The following is a 23,629-nucleotide window of genomic DNA, read 5'->3' as shown; positions in this document are numbered from 1 at the left end:
AGTCACAGAGGGAGATGAAAAACCAGACTGCCCACCCAGTTCTGAGTCTAGTAGTTATGTTCCTATTCCGTGTGAGATGTCCCTCTTAAATTTCAATAAATAGCACAGGGAAAATTTGAATTCAGTCTTTCGAAAAACAAAAGAGGTTAAAATAATTAAAAATCTATGAAGACATTGCACTGGTTTAAGAAAAATCATTGAACTTCTTATAATTATTTGTAAACTCAAACCATTTTATGGGAATTTATGTCTCAATGTTCAAGATGATGAAACTAGTTTATTACCATATTTTCTTGATTATTTGTATCAGAGTAACATTAGTTCCTTATTATATAAAACATCTACACTGAAAAATTGATTGAATAATTTGTAAAAAGCATATTCTTTTTTTAACCACAGTTTACATTCAACATCATTCTGTACCATTTTCAGATGTACAGCAAAGTGGCCAAGAAACTAAGCACTCTACAGAGTGGGCCCCAGGCACCCACCTGGCCCATACTCCGCCACCTTGACATTATTGATGACATTCCCTGTGCAGTACCCTGCACCTCTGTGGCTGTTCTGCAACTACCCACCTGTACTGCTCGATCCCTTCACCTTTTTTACCCAGCCCCCCACCTCCCCTCCCCTCTGACAGCTGTCCAAATGTTCTCTGTCTCTATGAGTCGGTTTCTGTTTTGTTTGCTAGTTAATTTTGTTCATTCTATTCCAAATATAAGTGAGAACATATGGTATTTGTATCTCTCTAACTGGCTTATTTCACTTAGCATCATACCCTCTAGATCCATCCATGCTGAAAAAAGCATATTCTTAATCCCACACTTCAGAGTTACTATGGCTGATATTGCAGGAAGTATCACCCATATGCCTGGTATCACACTGCTTCATAAATTACTTTTTCCCAATTAACTTGTCCTTTCCCCAGGTAGTAAATATTCTACAATATCATAGCTGTAAAAAAACCATTGGATTGATACACTATAATTTATTTGACTAATCCTTATTCTTGAACTATGAGAAGTTTCCCAATTATCCACTATTATTTTTTTAAGTGATGGATGAAATACTTATAAATAAATATTCCTGGGTACAACTTTTAGAAAAAGGATTACTTTTTTCATTTTGTATACAGGGGTTGGCAAAAGTAGGTTTACAGTTGTGAGCTTTTTTTTTTTTTTTTTCAATCCTCACACAAGGATCTGTTCTTTTTATTGATTTTAAAGAGAGAGGAAGGAAGAGAGAGAAAGAGACAGAGACAGAGATGGAGACAGACATTGATGTGAGAGAGAAATATTGACTGGTTGACTCCCACACCAGGACTCAAACACACAACCCTGGTATTTTCCCTGGCTGGAAATGGAACCCTCAACCTTTTGGTGTACAAGACAATGCTCCAACCAACTGAACACCTGGCCAGGACCCAGAGTTTATTCTTGTATTATTATTTATTAATGTTGTATTATTTTCCACACAAACAACTGTAAACCTACTCTTGGCCACCCTGCATGCATTTCTCAAATTCTCTCTGAAAAGATTATGCTAATTAATACTATTACCAGTGTGTGAAATCAGACATTTTTTCACATCCTCACCAACAGGAAGCATTAATTGTAACCCGGCATTGCCAATTTAACCGGTGTAGAAGATTAACTTGCTTTCACTCATATTTTTTACTATATTTGCACTAGATGTACTAGTGTTATCAAGCTTTGCTCCTCACATTGTGTCTCGGCACACCCTTGCCTGACACACAGGGTTTCACAGAAGAATTTTTCTAGATGCTTGTCCATTTATTTCCCAGGTTTCTTTTATCTTAGGAGTAGTACGAGCCAATAATTACTCTTGTTTTCCTTAATCTTGTCTCTTGTATATTTTTAGGAATTATAAAATGTTTCTGAACCCAGTTAAATTTGAATCTCAGATACACATTTGAGTTTGCCTCAAATACTGCATCAGACATACAAATACTGTAAAAGATTTTTAATCTGAGATTGAAATTTCACTGGGCCATTCTTATTTTTATTTGCTAAATCTAGCAAGCCCGAATTGACCGTAAGCTCTAAAATGTAGTGGTACAGTTTCTAAGAAAGAAGAATGGGACAGAAGGCTACTTGAGCCACGACTCCACACTATCACTTGGAATAAGGCAGCGTTTTTTGTTTTGTTTTCTTTTGGGCATGTGTGTGGAGAGAGGCGGGCATGCCAGCGGTGCTGGGGTGTGTCCCCTTACCTGGTCCCCAGAGCTCAGAGCACTGCGCCTGCAGCGTGGGGCACAGCCCCATCAGGCAGTAGCCCTTCCCGTCCTGGCAAGGGAAGCCATTGACTTGGAATCTGTCATCAGGGCAAAGAGCAGACTGACCATCGCACATTTCTGGCAGGTCACACTCGTCTTTTGCAGGTCTGCACACTTCACCACCCTTTTTAATCTGCAGGAAAATAAATGATAGAAGGCTTTTAATCACCTCACCTATCACATATCTCCTATTGATGCAAATGATATTTTCCCTCTGTCCTTTTATTGTGCAGGTAGTTAGGGGCATCGTTCTATTCCAATTTACACTTACACTGTATAAGCTACAGCCATCTCCTATTATGTCCTTTCTATTTGACCAGTGCCCTAATTCTTTAATCAGTCAACATTTCTGGATTTGGAGTGCAAACACTACAGAAATACCAAAGAGAAAAATGCAGACAAAAATCAATCAACACCTGAGATGCAAAGAAGGAAGTTATTTATCCCTTTGTAGAATGCATCTTTATCAAGACTTCCAAGAGGTTTCAATGCATAACCCCAGAGATTTGTTGGTGAAGTGGATCTCCCATATTAAGGAAGATAAGTTCACCAGCATCCGGTCAGCATGCTCTGAGAGGTTCTCAGGCATCGTGTTTCCTAAGTCGTAATTCCTTTCATAGTGCGTTCAGATATTTCTTTTCAACTCACTTCTTATGGAATAATTTATAGTGAAGCAGAAATACCCAAATATTCATTTGATGTATTAATTCCATCACAATCTGCTACTGTGAATCTTGCTCTTATTTCCTGAGAGAAACCTTAGTAAAACAAGGTTTTACTGTGTGGACACAGGACATGTTTCTTCCTTAGCTGAAGGGAGCAGGCAGGCTCTCAAGTCACCCAGACACTTTCAATATTTTTATGCTGGTGACAGAATAAAAACCAAACTTTAACTGGAGCATATGAGACCCTCCAAGTTGCTCCAGCCAGACAATCTCTACACTATGCTTATAACTTTTGTTCTGTTTTTGTTCTTTCTCTCAACCTCCTTATTTGGAAAAATTTTCTGTTTCAGTTGATTCTCTAAAATCTACTCATTAATTTCCAGACTAGTCTGAAAGGCTCCTGTTCCATGCAGCCCCGCACGCAGCCGCTCCTCTGTTCTGTGTGCAGTAGGGAAAGCAGCCAGAACTGGCCTGAATGAAGATTTGGAAGATGCAGCTTTGAATCTTGGCTCTGCCTGTGGCTAAATGTGTAACCTTAGAAAAGATTTAATCGCTCTGAAAATCCATGTTCCCATCTAATATTTAATTTACAACTTCATTGTGAAAATGTAAGTAAAAAGATTTATGTGCAGGATATATGCCATTATAATATCTACCTGGGCGCTCAATCATGCATTATATTTTCATTGGTTTCAGGTATGTATACCATTGTCCTGTGCAAATAGCAAGTTCTTTGAGGTCAAAGACTGCTTTGTTTTAAAAAACATCTTTCATAGTAACTAGCAAATAGAATGTAATAAACACTTGTTGAATACTACTTAAGTTCTCAAATTTTCTTCCTGTTAGCCTCCTTTATTTCTTTTCTCTCCCTCTGACATTAAAAAAAATCTATTCCAAACCCTACCTATAAACTGATATACAATCTACATATTCCTTCTAAAAATAGTTATTGAGCATTTAAAATATATTAAATTCTGTGCTAGGTGAAGATTTCATTCTCCTGCCCTTGGAAGTCATTCTAACAAAGGACACAGACACACAAATAAATAATTGTTGTAAACAATGGAATGTAGAATGCTGAATTTGAACTTGAAGGAAAAGTCAAAAAGTCTCACAGAGAAAATGACAGGGCATCCTCATTTATGAATTTCACCCTGAAGTGACTTCAAAGGTTAAAGACAGGGGAGCCTCAACATTATTCAAAATAAATATTTTCTACCAAACTCATTATTAAAGGGATTTATAACAAATTATGAGATTTGCTCCAAGAAGGCCATGTAGTATCTCAAGAAGCAGGAGGTAGGAATGAACAGTATTGGCTTTGGAACCGGTAAATATAGAGTTTGCCATTTAGTGATTCTATTATTTTGCATATTTTCTGTCCTGAGCCTCTTTCACCTCAAAAACAAAATGAGATAATACTATCCACTTCAAAGGGGTATTAGGGAATCAAATAGCCCATGTGTGTCAAGCACTCAGTGAGGACTTGATAAATGGTAGGCAGCATTATTCTAGAGGCAGAAAAATGTTGCTTTGTCTAGTTCACTGATCACAAGCCCAGCAATTTTAACGTGGAAAAATGAAGGGCAATCATAATTGTGAAGACAGACCGAAAGACTCTCACCTGGCACTCTTCACAGCACCCCCCGGATGCACACGTAAAGCCTGCCTTGACTGTGCATGTTTCAGCATTACAGCACATGTTGGTACATTCCTAAGAAATACCAGAAACAATTGCAAATGCCAAATTACTTTTTGGCCTCATTTTAGCACGATTCATGATATATTTTATTCATCACACAGACCTCATTTTGGTATAGTCTAAAAATACTTTTCAGGAAAATTAAAAAAAAACCCACAAGATTAATGTTAGAAAAACTGAGATTTTAGACAATCAAGGGTGTACTATTTTTCTGAATTCTACTTACATTTTTCAAAAATTTGAGTATATATTTTAGTTCACCCAGCTTTCCATAATAATACTCAAAATATGAGAGCAAAAAGAAAGACAAAAAACAGGCTTTAAAAAATAAAATTTATCTAAAGAACATTAGTTCAACTGATCAGTTTTGTACCTATGCAGCAGTAAATTTACTCTTCAGAACATGTAACTGAAAATCAAAAAATATAGTTTATTCACGTTTGACATTGACTTTAACTTTGCATAAAGCAATATGTTTTGTTCTCCTTTTGTTTTTTGTTTGTTTGTTTGTTTGTTTTTGAGAAGTCAGGCCCTCTACTGTTTGTAGCTGTTTAGATTCCCCAGGAGGAATGATATATTTAGAATTACAACATTTACGGTTAAAATTCTGGCCCTTATTGCAAATACAAATATCATCTGAGAACGATTCTTTTTTCCATTGGATGAACACCTGTGTGATCCTGTTTTGAAGTTCCTGCGAGGCTGGAGCCCCAAGGGCTGGACGTGTTGCAGCCCTGCCCACGCTGGGAACAAGCTGTGGTCAGGGCAGGCTCTTTTAATGGTAACACGTCCTGAGTTATGAGGGGACAAACTGTGCAGGCTGAGCCTGGGACTGCTGAACCAGCACACCCGAATGCACACCTTGGCTCCTTCATTTACCAGCTCAGTGACCTGGGGCAAGCTACTTCCACTCTGTGAGCACTGTCGCAGTGCTGTGTCTAAAGTAACTGGGCAGGGAGTCATAGGCACAGGAGAAATGTGGAGTACTTTGGACAGAAAGGGAGGCATGAGGGCACAAAGCCCAGGCGGGTGAGTGGTACTTAAAAAACAGATATAGGGAAGGAATGCCAAGACAGTCTTCTAAGCGATGCAGTGTTCAGTGTTAAAAAGGCTGGCCTGACAAGGATTTACAAATACACACACACACACACACACACACACACACACACACAACAAGAAACATGCAAATTTATAGGGAACCACACTATGTAGTTTTTTAAATATGGCTCAAAAGTGTTTTATTTTCTATTGTATGTATTGAGGTGACGTTGATTAATAAAATTATGTAGCTTCAAGTGTAAAAGCTATAGAGTCTTATAGTTTTTCTTCTTTGCAATTGAAAGACAAACTGGACTTTTTGTAGGAAAGACTCGGTTGTACCTTTGAAGTCCCGCAGTCGCAGTCCTCTTCCTCCTCTACCAGCTGGTTCCCACAGAGCGGGGTGGATATGATGTTTGCAGGCAGTGGGGCATTGAGGAGGCAATCTGATAACTTATTTTCAAAAAACTTGGCGAAGCTGACACGGCTGCAGGAACTGAAGTCCGTGGGTGCATCTGTGCTGTGAAGGTAAGGGAAGAGAAAAGGGAGTGCAGTCAGGCTGAGCACGGAGGGGGCCCTGGGGGTGGTGCCCCCAAAACCTGCCCCAAAAGATCAAATTAAATCCACTGACCAACTACTAAATCATGGACTTATTCATGTGCCTGAATTAGACCACTGGGAGGGACAAACACCTCCAGCTAAATGAGCAAACATGGTCGTATGTCAAAGTATAGCATCTAGGCTGCTCTTTAAAAAAACAGGCTCCTGACTTACCTAGATAATCTTACTTGGCCTTAGGTTATTTTGGTTGTAAAGTCCTCAAAGTAGTGCAATTATACATATTTACATGTCTAAGAATTTACTTTCCTTCAGAGGAATTCTTACTGATAGAATTTCTTCATTCCACTAACAAAGCCAAGGTTTAAAAATGCACTAATATTTGGAAGAGATAACACCAGACGCGTAGCTGGCACACAGCCATATGCTATTTTGTAGAGGGGAGACTAACCCTAGGTTGCATAAGCTGAGAAGGAAATAGAAAAGAGGAAATGGATGTGAAAAAGGGATTGTGGAATTTTTACAGGTAAAATTTCCTGGCAAATTTGCCTAAGGCAAGGCAGAAATGGGTCATATCTTTTCATAGATTCTCTCTTCATCCTCCTGTGAGAACTTTCTTCTTTGGGTTTTTTCCCTTGAACTTTTTCCTTATCACTACCTAACGTGAAGTTTCTGAGAACTTGATAAAGCTCATGATTTTTTGTAGATGAGAATAAAATAACAAGTCACTCCAACAGCAAAGAGACAATATGCTTAAATTATGTCTCAGCTAATGAAAACATGTGAACATAGAGATGAGGGAGGGGGTGGTTTGGTATATATAGGCACACATTCATAACTATGCTCTTTAATTGTTTAAAAGCTTGACCATGTTGTGGAAGATGATATAAAAGAGTAGCATAGCCCAGAGGGAACCAAAAACAGGGGAAAATAGCATCTTCCCAGAAAGCCTTACCTTAGTGCTTCTTCCATCACACATATTTTTTCTGGACACTGGCAAAGATAGGAGTCGTGGAACATTCCAAAGTTATGGCCCATCTCATGGGCCATTGTCCCTGCAACACTGAGTGCATTGGCACTGTGGTCCTAAGGGTGAAAACAGAAAAACAGATCTTCTGGTTCTCAAACTGAATTATCACTCAGGGTATAATTAAATACTTTTACTGCAGCCAAGTGGAGTACAGAGACTGATTTTAGCTGCACCCAATACACCCACCTGCCATCTGTTCTCCCTCTCTCTTTATTTCCACACAAACACCTATAAAACTCCAGTACTAAATTCCCATCACAGTACGAAAATTCAGTACTAAATTTTGCTCCTTGTTCTTGTGAATGGAAAATACTTTAATGAGAAAATTTGTTGTGGTTTTCTGCTATGAGAGATAGTGGCAAAATTTCTTCAGTAATGATAAGAAATCAAAAACATTTAAAAAATAATGTACCTCCCTCTCCAACTCTCTTTTTAATATCTTCTAGTTCAATTGGAGGGCTCTGATATGTTTAGCTAATGGAGCTTTAAAAGAGTTCGCTAACCTAGAACTTTAGTACATTAGTATTTTTTTCAACTCTATTACTTCCAAGACTAGACATCAGTCGATTCCAGACTTGCCCCATTGCATGAAGTCCCGCCAGTGGCCAACTTCATTGCCAGGCTGTGTCTGATTAGAGGTGCTGGACTGGGGGCCCAAGTTACCCAGGAGCAGTAAAACGACAATAGAAAATCCTTGCTGATTGTGATTTCCCAGTGGGGAGACAAATCTGCTGAAAACACCCACACACAGAAACCTCTTTCCCTTATCTACTTCATTTCAAAGAGCCAAATGGAGAGATTCATCAGGCACAGTACAAGACTCAGACAAGGAACACTTGTGCCATGTAAGATGAAAAGTTAATACCTACCATTCACAATATTGTTTCATACCAAGTTTCTTTCATTGTTGAAATAAATTTGGTAAACCTTGTTATCTAGCTAGAGCTCCCCATATGGAGACAAAAACAAACCAAAAAAAATAAGAAAAATGGATATGTGTTTACAGACTTTCCAGATTGCCTTGATAGTCTTTCAAATTTAGGGTATCATCACTTAAATAATTATTTTCATAACTTCAATGTTTTTCCCCCTGGAGTGACCTCCATAAAACAAGATAATGCTCTTTGATGGTGCTGAGCTTCTTATGGATGTGTGAGGTAGCCAACTTTTGAAATTCAACATTTGAAATTCAATCAATGTTAACCCACCATGCCAAGTAACTGAAGGAGAAAGACTATACTATCTTCTCAACAGATTCAGAAAACAGAGCTTTTGACAAACTTGAACATAAAACCAATTGCTTATCTTCCAACATACATGAACAATGCCAACAGAATGATAAGGAGAGCACATTGTAGACATGAAAGCAAGGCCCACAGTCGTTCCAGCAAAGCCTGTTGTCCTGCAAGAAGGAAATTGATATGAAGACTTATGATTCTAAGCTGTATTTTATAGACAGTTAACCCACAATTCTAAATGGTTAACATAGATACTCACATTAGGAATCATCACTCATAAATATTTCCTTCAGTTTTTTAATTTGATGAGGAATTTTTTCTTATACAGTAGCTGTCATATCACCTAAATCCAAGCACCTGAATGCAATCACTTTTAACTTTTAATATTTTATATCTATCATTCATAGTTATTACATTTTCATTGTCAAATTCACCTCTTGTCAGAAAATCCAAGGTTTGGTCCTAATAAATGTTTTTATTTATATACAAGATCTGTCTAGAAAGTATCCATCCATTTAATATGAAAAATAGAGACAGTTATTGAAGAAGATACAAGAAACATTGTACATAGGACCATGATGCCCCAGCCACCTTCAAAGTAGGCACCTTGGGATCTCACACAGTTCTCCCAATCGCCATTAGCTGCCCTACTATATTTTGAATCTCATCAACAGTCTGAAATTTCTTCCCTTTCAAAGACAACTTTAGTTTTTGGAAAAGTCAGAAGTTACAGGGCACCAAACTTGGCAGTCGAGGGGCTGAGTCACCTGGGTGATTTGATGTTTCACCAAAAACTCTGCATGACACTGGGCATGTTGTTGTTATGAAGCTGCCATTCACCAGTTGCCCATAGCTGCAGCCTTCTGAATCATCCTAATGGTTTCCTCAGAGGAATGTTCAAGCTTCATGTAAAGTCTGATGCAGATTCATTGCTCTTCTTAGTCATTTTTAATATGACACCCACACAGTACACATGCTCACTCAACGGCATTTAGCACCCTCACTGACTAGTATAGTGAAGTCATCATTGTTCACACACGTGCATTCCAGTCCACTGTCCTTGGCTGCCAGGTTACACTGATGCTGTGCAAACCATTTTTATTATATTAACAATCATTAGATTTTTTCCAGACAGTCAGTCTATCTATCTATCTATCTATCTATCTATCTATCTATCTAAAATATTTAGAGATATATCTATCTTTCTAAATGTATCTATCTATATACATATAGATAGATTGATATATCTATCTAAAATATATATATAATATCTTATTTTGATATTAGTATTGTCACATATATTATTTACTTTTATTTTCCTTTGGCACTGTTTTAGGTAGAGTAGTATTTGGAATTTGGGCCTATTCAGAATTTGTATTAATGAACCCTTTATGTTATTGAAATATTCGTCCCATTGAAGAGGGATTTGAACATTTGTGTTTATTTATAGAGATGGCATATTTTGTTTTTAGTAATTCTAATTTTTTTTGGTTTTGTATCTTATTTTTTGCTTTCAACTTGTAGTGATTACATGTTCCTCACATGTTACTATTTTTCTGCTATCTGTTCAAGAGTCTGGCCCTGATTTGTCTATAAATTTGCCAAATATACATCATTTTAAAAATTCACTTAGTAGATGCATTTACAAAAGTGTTGAACCTATATTTTCCTATTATTGACATCAAAAATGGAGAATATTAATTTTGCCATACAAAATGAGGAAATTAGAGAACTTCCACTTTACATTCACTGTGGAGTTTTCAGATATGTGTTATTTTGAAATGACATTTTGCATCATACATGATATTTCAAAGATTTATAGCATTTTAATCTTCTTTTAAAATTATATTGTAAAAATACTTAAGTCTACATTTGTTTACAATCATCTCACTGCCAGCTCATTTATAAAAATAAAATCTTTCCCCTTTATGGAGTTATCTAGTTTGGTTCCTCTTTTTTAGTGAATAGAATATATTTGGACCCTAAGGTTCCTACCTGGTTACACCTAGGTATAGGTATCTTTGTTAATTTGTCAGGTAATGGTAAAACTTTCAATTTACAAGTGAATGGATAATTATTTATTTCAATCATATATTTTTAGTGCTTGTATTGTTTATTTTGGTCTATTCAAGAAATTTGATTTTGAGCCCTGGCTGGTGTGGCTCAGTGGATTGAGTACTGGTTGGCAAACAAAAGGGTCACCGGTTTGATTCCCAGTCAGGGCACATGCCTGGGTTGCAGGCCGGGTCCCCAGTTGGGGATGTGCAAGAGGCAACCACACAGTGATGTTTCTCTTCTTGTCTTTCTTCCTCCCTTTCCCTCTCTCTAAAAATAGGTAAATAAAATCTTTAAAAACAAGAAAGAAAGAAATTTACTCTTGAACTTGGATTTCCATTTTTTTGATCTATACATCTGACATCTTGTCTGTAATTTGTACCTTTCCACCTGACCACTTCAGATACAGCAGTACACTACAGTTTGAGCATGGCCTTGGAACCAGTCTATAAGAATTGGGTTCCCTTACTACTCCCCAGTATGAGATCTTGAAAAATCATGAACTTCAAAAATGATCTCTTTCCTTGGTGGGCCCCTGATTCTGGAAATGAAGGAACTGTGGCAGCTCTTCTTCAGAGATAACCCCCAATGAGTCAGCTTTGCAGTATTTACATCCTGTGTAGTGCCTATGAATCTGGATAGGTCTGTGACTTGCTTTGACCAACAGAACAAACCAGCAGTGACACTGTGATTTCTGAAATTGTTTCATAGCAAAGCCTTGAAGCTTTCTCCTGGGCCTCTTAGAATGCTTCTTCTGGGGAAAGCTAGTCACCTTCTAAGACGTCCAAAAGCCTGAGACTGTCACGTTGAAAGCAGTGCAAGTTAGCCTTCACTGAAAACTGCATATATGCAGACAGATGACCAACCAGTCCCCTACTCCAGCCATACAAGCAAGTTACCAGCCATATAAGTGAAGAAGACTTAATGTAAATCAGGAGGTTGTGAGCTGATGCTGTAATAGGTAACCAGCAAAGGATATTAATTCTGACAAAATCTAGTCCACTATTTCCCATGACACCCACCATTTTCTTAGGAAGTGAAATTCAGAATTTTAAGTCATTTTTTGCTTCCGCCTTCTGTATGATATAGGTGCAAATTACCCAGCCAAATTTTCTTGATTTCTTTTGAGCCATATGCTCTGTACTTCTTGTATGATTTACAAATCTTAGATTTATTTCCCCTGTGTTTTTTAATTAGTTATTTCAGCAGGATTGTAAAGGTGTGCAATTAGAATATAATATTCAATTTCCCTTCTATCCTAGAAGTTTGTCCTGACTAGTGCTTAAAGCTAATCAAGTATTTTTAAATGCTAAATCTAAATCCCTCTTGCCATTCTCTAAATCTGTCTTTCTTTTCTGTGTATCCAATCAAAACGGACAAACTTATGAATAACTGCTAAATCAGTAACTTCTCTTCAAAAAAAAAAAGAACATATTCAACATAAGGTTCAAATAGATACTTTTTAAACTTTTAACCTTCTATGTGTAAACCACTTCCTCTTACCCTGTACCCCGAGGCACCACTTGCTTTGCCCAGGCTTTGAAAAGCTTTAAGCTAAAAACCACCTAACATACAAAGGGGGAACTCTGTACCCACGTGATTAACTGAGCGATATCATGATGCCTTCTTTTTGGGAGGACACTCCCCCTCCATTTAGAAAAGTTATTCAAGGTGAAGCTTGCATTTGGGGTTATCTCTATCTTGTCCTCCTCATTCCAGACTTCCATCCCCACTAAGACCACATGAGTGTTCAGCTTTTTATAAACCTGTCAGGAGAGAATAAATGGCAAAACATCAACTTATAGCGGTGATATTATTGTTTAATATTCTCAATGCACTTTAGATTTTCAACCTTATTTATAACAACTTTGTAAAATCTTTCTTCCCAAACATACTTGTGAAATGGAAGTTACCATCTCTTTCCTGCAGGCGCTAGCATCCCTATTCTTTGGCAAAGCAAGCACCCTTAGATATTTCAGGTCTATAAATTCCTTTTGGGTGGATAAAAGGTCCTATTGAGACAAACTTTTCCTGCTTGCAACCTCAAGAAATACAATTTTATATTGGTAGATCATTATTATTACTTCATTTTAAGTATATTTACTAAAATGCTTTGTAATGTTCTGAGAGTCATAGTATTTCAGAGTTTAGCAAGGTTGACTTGGTGTTGGTCTGGACGCTGGAAAAGAAACATGCTATGTGACAAAGCCCTACACCTGGGAGTCACGATGAAGTAAGTGGTCCTCAAATTCTGACTCCCAGACTAAATCAAACACTCCACACTGAACAAAGAATCACCTTTGGGAAAAAGTTAAGCCTCGGAGACAATATGCTAACTCTAAAAATAAAAGTTTAAATAGCTCCTATGGTTTATAAAACTATAAACTATAGTGTTGGTCAAAGGATGCAAACTTCTAGTTTTACTATAAGTAAGTTCTGGGGTATCGAACGCATAGCATAGTATACAACACTACTACTATATTATATAATATACTTGAAAATTGCTGAGAGAGATCTTAACTGTTTTCTGCACAAGAAAGAAATGGTAATTATTTGATGGGATGAAAGTGTTAGCTAACCTGTGATGGTAGTCATTTTGCAATATATAAGTGTATCAAACCAATACCTCAAACACTTTAAACTTACACAATGTTATATGTGAGTTATATCTCAATAAAGCTGAAAATAATTTCACAGTGACAGGCTTTCTCATGAGGCAACATTCTGCTGAGAAACCCAAACAAATTACTTTTTAAAAAAATAGTTTGAAAAAATAATAAAAGCATTGAGGAATGTAATTATCACCAAAAGAGAAGACTCTAACAATATTAAAATCCTCCCTTTACTTTCATGTCTTATTTTAGTCACCTGACAAAGCTCTGATCCTGGTTAAACTACTCTGTACTCTGCCTCCCAATTGCCTGTCCTTCACCAATGCCCAGAATACAAGGGGGAAGCACATTACGCTGACCACTTCACTTTGAAGCCATGACCACTAACCTCAAATCGACTTTTCCAATCTCTAGAAAACTGGTGGAGTTTCCAAAATTCACTCACTCTCTGCACATATTTTTCATAACCACTCCTCTTTCTTGGAAATTCTGACACTTTCTTTTAAATCCTCACTTTAAGTTGACACCCCTGCTTTTAAATTCACTGAGCGTATAGAAGCAATCAGCAGGGAACTTGCGGAGCTCCTACCACCCATCTGCCCACTGGCCTGCACCTGTTGGAACCACTCAGGAGGCCCCTTCTTAAAATATGCATATGCATGACTGGTCTGTGAGCCTAAGGGCAACATCTTTATCTTGCACTGATCTCCTTTCCCAGATCAAAGGCAGTATTCCAGCAGGTCTTCCCTCTTCCTGGTGTCGGCAGTGCTTAGCCTTCTGTGGACTTGTTCCCATTGGCAGCAAAGGATGGCACTTGCAGTGGGGGTTGGGGGATAAAAAGAGAATTTCTCTTTATAAGCCTTCCCCTTCTAACTTATGCTCCATTTTTCTGCTCCCCTTCATAGGAAAACTTCTGGAAAGAATTTTCCACACTTGCTGTCTCTAATTTCATTTCTCTCATTCCCTCTGGGCTCACTATAATCATGCTTTTACTTTTACACTCCACAGAAACCGTGTCAGGTGGGTGACTAATAACCTCTGCTTTGCTCAATCCAGTGGCTGATCCTCAGTGCTCAGAGCATCTAAAATCTTTGGTTATTTTTTCCTGTGATAGATTTTTGTTTCAAGCAGCTTCCAGAACAACTCTCTCATGGTTTTTCTCCTACCTCACTGTTTACTCCTACTCGGGTGTCTGTCAGTTTTTCCTCTATTGTGATCTCTCTGCCAAGAGGTACTTCAAGGATCTGTCTTGGGGTCATTTTTCTACTTAACTACACCCACTCCCTTGGTGAGCTTGTACCAGGGTGGGAAAACGTTTTCCGTAAAGGTCCAGATAGAAAATACCTTAAGCTTTGAGGCCATGTTGTCTGGATTGCAACTACTCACCACCTCTGGCATTGTATCGGGAAAGCAGCCACAGACAATGTGGAGACAAATGGAGGTGGCTGTGTTTCAATAAAACTTTATTTTGTAAAAAAAAAAAAAAATGGAGGCTGGATTTGGCACACAGGCTACAGCTTTCTGACCTATGCCTTCTGCCATCTATATGTACTAAAGACTTACAGATTTATATCTCCACCCAGGCCTTGCCCCTGAACTCTTATGTTTCCAGCCCTTCTACCTGGAAATCTTTATACAAAAAGGTATCTCAATGTTAATGTGTCCAAAATGGAAACCCTAACCTATCCCCTGAGTCACTAGCCCCTACCATTTTCCCCATTCCCCATTCTTCAAATCAAAACACTTGATGTCATTTGACTTCTCTCTCTCTCTCTCTCTCTCTGCCTCTCTCTCATTCTCATATTCTCATCTCCCACACAGCTCACAAACCCTGTTGACTATCTCGCAATCAGCTAGTCTCGAAAGATCCACCATCACTGCTTTTTCTCAAACCACCATCTTCGCTTGCCTGAATTACGGCACAATTCCCCTGTCTCATCTTGTTTCTGCCCTTGCTTCCCTTCAGTTTATTTTGAACACAATGGCCAAGATAAGCTTTTGAGAATACCCACCTGAACATGCCACACCTCAGTGTCTCCAATGTCCTCACTAGTGGAGAATAACCAAGTCCTTACACAGGTCCACTCGGGCATTCAGGTTTTGGTCACTGCCACCTGTCCGACGTCATTTCCTCCCACCCTGGCCCTGGACTACTACATTGGAGCCATAATGGCCTTGCCACTTGTTCTTAAACAAAACATTCTAGGTTCAGCCCTCAGGTCCTTTGTTCTGCCTTGCACACCTCCCATACCTTCCTTCAAGTCTCTACTCAAATGTCACCTTATTGGAGAGGTCTTACTTGATTAACTTACTATCCAAGATGAATCAATCTCTCTCTCTCTCTCACTTTATTTTTCTTTATAACAATTATCACCATCCTGCATACTCTTCCTTTAAGTTGTTTATACTTGTCTCCTTGAACAGAAATGTAAACTCCTTGAAGAAAAGGATATTTGTCAGTTTTGTTCCCCACTTTACTTATTTAATCTCTAAAAGTCCCTGGCACAAAGCAGATGCTCAATAAATATGGCCAGTTCTTGAGTTTCCTCAAGAGGAGTCACCATGATCCTTGTGGTGAGAAGCTGAGATTTGATCCTGGTCATTGAATCCACCTTCATTTTCTTTCTATCCTTAGATCAGGAGTCCCCAACCCCTGGACCACGGATCCGTAGCAGTTGTAGTCTGTTAGGAAGTGGCCACACAGCAGGAGGTGAACAGCTGGTGAGCAAGCAAAGCTTCATCTGTATTTACAGCTGCTCCTCATCTCTCTCATTACCGTCTGAGCTCCGCCTCCTGTCAGATGGACAGGTGTCATTAGATTCTCATAGGAACAGGACCCTACTGTGAATTGAACATGGAAGCGATCCAGGTGCACACTCCTTATGAGAATCTAATGCCTGATGATCTGAGATAGAGCTGAGGCAGTGATGCTAGTGCTGGGAAGCAGCTGCAAATACAGATGATCATTAACAGTGAGGTCTGATTGCACAGAGACCATAATAAACTAATTGCTTGCAGACTCATAGCAAAACCCAATCAGTGAGAAGCAAGTGACAATTAAGCTGCATCTGGTGGCAGGGTATAAAACCATCTTCCCCACCCCAGTTCATGGAAAAAATGTCTTCCATGCACCAGTGTCTGGTGCCAAAAAAGATTAGGGACCACTGTCTTAGATGATTTTCAGGACACCACAAAGTGACCTACCCATTTCATCTAAGCAGGCTAACTATATGTTCAATTAACAGGAAACTGAATATTAAGATTTAAACAGAAGTGATATAGAAATAGTTTTTTTAAAGATTTTGAAAGTTAGGTGATAAAATCATGTTTAAAGGACAGAATCAGCAATTGTATAATCAGAATAGGCTTAAAATCTGAGTTCAAATTTTATCTCAACTGTTGGGAACCACCCTGCCTGGTTTCAGAAGCTGTAACCCCCATGGCTAAGACTGAGTAAATAGACCTTGAGACCATAAGCCACTAAGGAGACAAAGCATATCTTCCTGGTTGGGGCACTGCCTCTGCCCCCTTTTACTTCACTCTGCTTGGCCCCGGGCAGATGACTGGTTAGCCAATGATGAGTAAGATTCCTCAAGCGAGGGATGACCTAAGACAGGCATGGTCACGAAGAGGCCCTCAGGGAAGGACTTGGGGGGCTATAGAAAAAGGGGGTGATGGATCCTTGCCCCTCAGCTTTGACATTGCCTGAGTCTTCATTTTGTCTGAGAGAAGTCTCCTAATCTCTTGGCTGCCTTACTTCCCCTGCCTGCCTTAATCCTGAAACAATGACAGAAGGCAGTGCAGTCCTGTGCTGGAAAGGGTGGATTGGAGCAAAATGCCCAACCCTAACCCTTTTTCACGTGTATGTTCTTCTGTCATGTACACCCTTCTACTTTGGGAGAGATGAGGTATTAGCCCATGTACACCTGTGTGCGACTGCAGAATTTTATGAAAGAGACTGTGTGAAGGCTTTCCAAAAGAAAACAGACCTCTGAAAAGGTGGCAATGATAAAATACCCCTGTGTTACTTCACACTGAGCCATCTTCTCTGACTAAGAGTGAAGAGTCTGGCAATGCTGGAGGTGGGTGCAGCCCTGGGCAGGAACGGGTGGTTCCCCAGGGCAATCAGGCCTGAGAAAGAATGCATAAAATCCTGTGAAACCTGCTTTGCTAAGAATGTCCCCAGTTTTCTGAGAAGGGTCCAAGCATAGAATGGGTTTGTTTCCCCAAAGTTTTATGGCCCTTTAGCTATCTGACCCTAACTCAGAATAAGCCCTCATAATTCTTTGAATGTTATCTATTGTTTGATCATTACTGCCTGACAATGATTGATGAGCTTTATGTATATGCCCTGTATTCCTATGCAAATTAAACCCAATAAGAGCCCATTGAGGAACAGGCTCCTGGTCCTTCTCCTTTGAGAGACTGGACACCTTTCCTCCCCAGGCAGACCAGGTCTTGGTAGGCTTATTCTCATGTGCAGCAGACAGGAGGCTCTGCAGGCAAAGCTCCCACACACTCTACCTTTTTCTAACTTTGTGATTTTAGACAAGTTACTTTGCTTCTCAGAGTATAATTTCTTCACATTGCTTGATGACTAAATGATATAAGGTATCGAAAGGTGCTGCTCTGCCACAGCTTCCATTATTTTGTTTGTTCTTCTATTTTCTTCCTTAGATTGGCTTTCCACTGAGATTGTTTGTCAGCATTTTCTTACCGCACTGTGGAAAACCATAAACCATGCAAACACCATTTATACCTTCATGAGCTGTGAATAGTGTGATACGTAGGTGAGAAATATATCTGTCATATAATAATAATATTTAATTAATTAGTAAAATTGTGATCACCCTTCAAGAGCCAGTCAGCAGTATTAGTCTTAAGACTATTGACTTTCTGTCCCTGCTTCATAGGTATTCATAGCAACACCCAATGATACTGCCTACCAAATTGTTAAAATCACATTTAATAAAATATCTCATACCATATTGACGTAATTGACCATCTCGAACACCCTGTTTCTTATTTCCTCTGGATCTCGATTGTGCTTTTTAAACTAAAAGACAACCAAGACAAAAAATGGGCATTGATGGAAAGGAACATAATGGGAAGGTCAAAAAGGCATCTTCAGTTTATTTTACTTATCAGTGGTTATAATGCATGATCAGTTATAAAAGTTAGAGGTTAGAAACAAGTGCTTCTTTATTTCTCTAAATTCAAGTGTTTTAGGAGTCGAGATGATATTTTGTCCCCTAAAGAACTAGCTCAGTGTAAAGTGTGAAGGAATTATTATAAATGTATTTCAGCTAGATAACATAATTTCCTAAACTGGACAGAATCAGCACAAGGAATAGCTTATTCATTAGAAAAATATGAACAGTAAATGAATTTAGTATAATAAAAGAGGTCAAACTTTTGGGCCTGAACTAATTAACTTAGTCAGATTCTCAGGTTTAGAACACTCAATATATGAAAATGCATTCTCATGAAGAGATAAACAATGGAAACTACCAAAAAGTGCTTTTTCAGAAGATTCCATTCATTAGTCTTTTATATTTATGCTCCTTTATGAGCATAATCTAATTTACCAATGATTTAATGAGTTAACAGACATCAAAATGACAAATAAATTTAATTGGAAACTAAGTTTGGAGTTCTTAAGACAGCAAAAAATTCAGTATATCCGTATCAGATTGTGTCCATTCCTAAAAAGAAGAAATCATGCCAATCTAATTTAGGTCAAATGTCATAGGTTCAGAACAATTTATAAAAAAGAATAGCTTATAGTCATGATGTTTTAAAACCAATCCATATAGTTAATATCTCATATAATAATATAGGTAGAGGGGATTATAAAAGATACATTTATCTAGTGTAATTACCTCACCATTGTCCAGGACCAAATAATATTCTACGTATTTCTTTTGTTCCTGAACCTTCCGATCATTTAATTTCTGTAGCAAATATAAAAAGAAAAATTACTAAAACAAATTCTTTCTCTGCAAGAGTTGTTCTTTTATTAGAAATGTGTGATTTTGTAGGAGATTGGTTGTTATCTGGAATAAAGGAAGACAAGATCACTATTTTAATTCTAATTAGTCAGCCAGAATCATCTATAGACAAGGCTCAGAATGTCAGAGCTAGAAGTGATAGTCTAGCCTGACCCTTTTATTTTACCAAAGAATTTAAGTGATTGCACAACTAGTAGAGAGGAGCACTCGAGTTAAAACTTCAGATGTGTTCGAACTGTGCACTTTCTGCACTGTCCTGCTATGAAACAAACTGACTTCAGTGTCCTCCTAGTGTTTCCTGTTGTTGTTCTAGTTACTGTTTAGTGTCCTTTTATGCCTGGGCCAGTGAACACTCCCTCCTTTACCAATGACCAACAGTCAATGCCCAAAGTCACCACAGCACCCAGTCTGCTCTTCTCTTCTTCGGAAGAGCTGTGTCTCTTTCCCACATGCCAAGCTTCCTTACTTTTTGCCTTCCTCTCCACAACACAACACAAAATAAAATAAAACAAAACGGTAACAACAAAATAACATGTTTTATAGTGGATTGTACCATTGAAAAATAGCAGACATTATTTGTACTAAATAATAAATCATCAAAGTTTATTATGTTGTTTTTCTACAAGTGCTTGCCTTTTAAGAGGTAAATAAGCTACCATTAACAGGAACAGGTTACAGAAGATAGACTTTTAGGTATTCTTTAAGGAGATATAGGTTCACCTCCCACCCTCCACAGGAGCAACTTATTTATTTGCACTTATTGTGCACCAGCAAAGCTGTGGGCACTGCAGATACAGCAGTGAAAGAGACCTGCTCAGTGTGCTTAAGGAGCTCACAACAGACAAGTAAGCATGGAGATGGCTGGCAGGCATTAGTGCTATGTGGAGGGTTAAACGACTTGGTGTGAGATTGCGTGATAAGATAGTCATTTCAGAGTAGATGGTTAGAAAAAGATCTAAAGCGCTGGCTCTGAGATGACATATTAATGAAAATGAGAAGCTAGTCAAAGGAAGATAAATTGAAAGATAATTCCAGCAAAGAAAAAAAATATGCAAAAAAGACTCCAAGGTGAATTGATGTTGGCGTGTGTAAAGTACAGCCAGAGTTCGTGTCTGTCAGAACACAGCAGGGCAGTCACTGGTGGATGATGAGTATGAGATGGGGGAGATTGGAGAGGTAGTTGAGGCCCTAGTCATACAGGGGTCTGTAACTCAGGGTAAGGTTTTTTTTTGCTGTTTTTTTGTTTGTTGGTTTTGATTTTGTACTAAATGCAATGAGAAGCCGTTATAGGGTTTTAAACCAAAAAGTGACATGTTGTGATTCAGAATCAAAGAATCACTCCAGCCATTGTGTGGGGGTGGGTTCTACTGAGGCGGGAGTGAGAGTGGGAAGTTGGGTGGAGGACGTTGCAGTACGTATAGTGAGAGGGATGGTGCCGTGGGGCAGTTGGGAAGAGGGAACAAAGTGAAAGATCTGGACTATGTGGAAGCACTGGCTGCTGGATACCATACGAAGAGGGGTGAACGAGGCAGGAATCAAGGGTGGTTTCTGGATTTGGGCCTGAGCACATGATGAATGGGGGTACTGAAACAGGGGAGAACAAGGGAGACGCAGGTTTTGTTGGGGGTTTGGAAATCAATAGTTCTATATTGACCACATTAGGTTTGTGATATTAGACATTCCAATGGATGCATGAAGCAGACAGTTAATTAACATTCTGGCCTTTAAAGGGGAGCCCAAGGATGGAGGTATATATTTGACAGTGATTAGTACTGAGCTCTTGTTTAAATAAGACTGAGAAGGATAAGATTACATTCCTAGAAGGAATGTATAGATAAAGCAAAGAATGGGAAGGACCCAGGATTGAGTTTTATGAGGAGCCTCTAATATTTAGTGGTCAACCAGAGGAGAACTGAAAAGGCACAGCACCAGTGAGCAGGAGGAAACCACAAAACACAAAACAAACAAACAAAAGGATGTCATGGAAGCATGGTTATTTACACATGGTTATTTGTACCAGTTAGCAAAGGATTGAGACAGAGATGAGGTGTATACCAGCTAAACCAAGAGGTGAACACTCATATAGCTAAGAGTGGTTCTTCTGGCTGGTAGCATTTAGACACCCAGCCAGCTGAACCTAACAGTGATGTTATTTTATTCAGACCAATTCTGTCCAGTGTTTATAGACATTTATTTATGGACCAATATTTACAAACATTTATAAGATATGACTCTTCTGTGGCTGGAAGCTGAATTCCATATATGAAAGCACATTCTAAGTTCCTGTGGGCAGATCCTAAAAGATCCTATATTTATTTTGTTTGCCACTACATGCCCAGCACTTATGGCAGTACTAGAAGAAAGATTTGTTGAATGAGTTCATTCATAAAGACAGTAGAATATTTTATCTCAAAGTAATAATAATACTTGACACCATTGTAAGTTACAGTATTGTGAAAGTTGTCTGCTCTAGAGGGCAAGCCTTAGACTCCTTTTTAGCCCTAGCACATTGTTCATAATAGTTGATTCACAAATACGTATTAACTAAATCAATGTACAACAAGGTTTTAATGTCTCCCTAACCTACTAGTTTCAACAATGACTGCAAAATTTCAGTAAAGTATAGTTGCTAAGACTGGAACCAAGGACAGACAGGACAGGATACATGAGACCATTCCAAATAAAAAAGAAAGGTATGCATACGACCAGACTGGTGGCAGATAGGGCCACATGCGCCCATAGCAAGTCATCCATCCCACAGGTGGCATTAGTCTTCTTTGCTTCAGGATCGTGCTTGAAGAGTGCATGTTCCTGTTCATCCCGATTTGTAGGGCTTAAAGGTTCAATGAAGTACCTTTCATCTCCCTGACTGAAGTAGCCCCTGAAAAACATGAGAATCCAGGCTTCTTGAAGGATTATTCCTGTATCTGAGTGCTATAGTTGAGAGACTCCAGAAAGTTAACATAGCAAAAACATTCCAAGCTCATGGCAGCAGAACACAATGCAGCACTACAGCTGAAGATCCCCATAAAGAAGAGCTAACTATTTTCTCTAAGAGAAAATGGAGCCTCTTGGGAACAAGTGACTACTGCAATCTTATAGCTAACCTAGGTCAGAGCTGGCACCAAAATAAAATTTCCTGACTCTTGGTCCAGTGCTCTTCCAATTCCCTTGCCTTGTCTGCCCTCAAGGTGTACTGAAAATGAAAGAGATTTTGGGGTCTTATAAATAAGGATTAAAACTCTGGCTCTATCACTTATTAGCGGTGATACCATGGGAAATTACTTAAACTCACATAACTTTGGTTTTTCCATCTATAAAATGAGAATAACAATACCTACAATAGGATGGTTATAAAAATGGAAGGATATAATAGGTAAAGCACGTAATCAATGAAAAATACCAATTTCATCTTAATTCTCTCTGCTGAAGCCCCAAGCTAAGTTTCATTCAATCAAAATGTAATAGGCACACATCATTCATTAAGCATTAGACTAAAGGCAGACAGGAAAAAGAGTCATGGTTTCTCCTCTCTTAGAGCTTATACTCAAATAATGAAGACAGATACAGATTAAACATTATATTTCGTTCACAAATATATAATCAAATGCAGATATCTAATATATGTAATTAGAGCAGATAATTCCTAAGAAGAAAAAGCAAAAGAATGTATGACAGGCAACTAGATTAAGTTTACATAGAATTAGCAGATAAGAGGGGATGTGGAGAGATAAATTAGGTGGTTTATTGCAATGTCTGCATAAAGATCACGGTTGTTTGGATGGGGATGTGGCAGTAGAGAGAGAACATAGTGAATAATCTCAGAAAATAAATAGAACATATAAGCAATAGGGCTTGATAATGGATTGAAAATGGGTAGTTGAGGGGCAATAAGGCATCAAGAACCTAGGTGTCTAGATTGGGCAAGTGGTTGGGTTGATTATACAATTCACTGAGATAAGGAACACCAGAAAAATACCAGATTTTGGAAAAAATCATTAGCTTGATTGATATTTCATTGAGATATTCAGATATAGAAGAACTATGGAGATATGAAAGGGAAAATGAGATAATCAAGTCTGGGCATTAGAAGTCTGTATATCCTACTGTTAGCAGATATGCAGGGAGCCCTTAACACAGAGAAAAAATGGCTATTACAGGCATGGGTAGGTCGACCTGGAGACTGTAGAGTGAAGAGAGAAGGTGAAAAAGAGCTCCTGTTCCAAAGGTTCTGACTTTAAAACAGGGACTGAAAACCTCTATTTTGAAAACAAGCAAACAATCAAACAAAAGCAACTCAGAAAGCAGTTCTGGTTGTAATGTATACATTGCTATCAACAGGAGCCATGTTTCCTTCAAATCTCAAAATTTTTAGCCCTTAGAATTCACATTCATCTATGGTATAATTAAGTATATCTGATATT

General features: G+C 38.5%; 1 protein-coding gene across 1 annotated transcript in view; it reads right to left on the bottom strand.

Moving 5' to 3' along the window:
• Positions 1–23,629, bottom strand: part of ADAM28 (ADAM metallopeptidase domain 28) — a 101,490-nt gene that overhangs the window by 11,091 nt on the left and 66,770 nt on the right. Inside the window, exons 12-20 of the mRNA XM_071219268.1 lie at positions 21,909–22,086; positions 19,077–19,148; positions 18,179–18,250; positions 12,179–12,348; positions 8,607–8,691; positions 7,215–7,345; positions 6,044–6,221; positions 4,586–4,675; positions 2,234–2,429 (exon numbers count right to left, since the gene is read on the bottom strand). Of these exons, the coding sequence (XP_071075369.1) occupies positions 2,234–2,429; positions 4,586–4,675; positions 6,044–6,221; positions 7,215–7,345; positions 8,607–8,691; positions 12,179–12,348; positions 18,179–18,250; positions 19,077–19,148; positions 21,909–22,086 (1,172 nt within the window). The remainder of the gene's footprint in view (positions 1–2,233; positions 2,430–4,585; positions 4,676–6,043; positions 6,222–7,214; positions 7,346–8,606; positions 8,692–12,178; positions 12,349–18,178; positions 18,251–19,076; positions 19,149–21,908; positions 22,087–23,629) is intronic.

Source organism: Desmodus rotundus, chromosome 9 (genome assembly GCF_022682495.2).
Source record: "Desmodus rotundus isolate HL8 chromosome 9, HLdesRot8A.1, whole genome shotgun sequence".
In the NCBI taxonomy this organism is placed as follows: domain Eukaryota; kingdom Metazoa; phylum Chordata; class Mammalia; order Chiroptera; family Phyllostomidae; genus Desmodus; species Desmodus rotundus.
The sequence above is the reverse complement of the archived record's forward strand: the minus strand, read 5'-3'. Positions and strand labels throughout refer to the sequence as shown.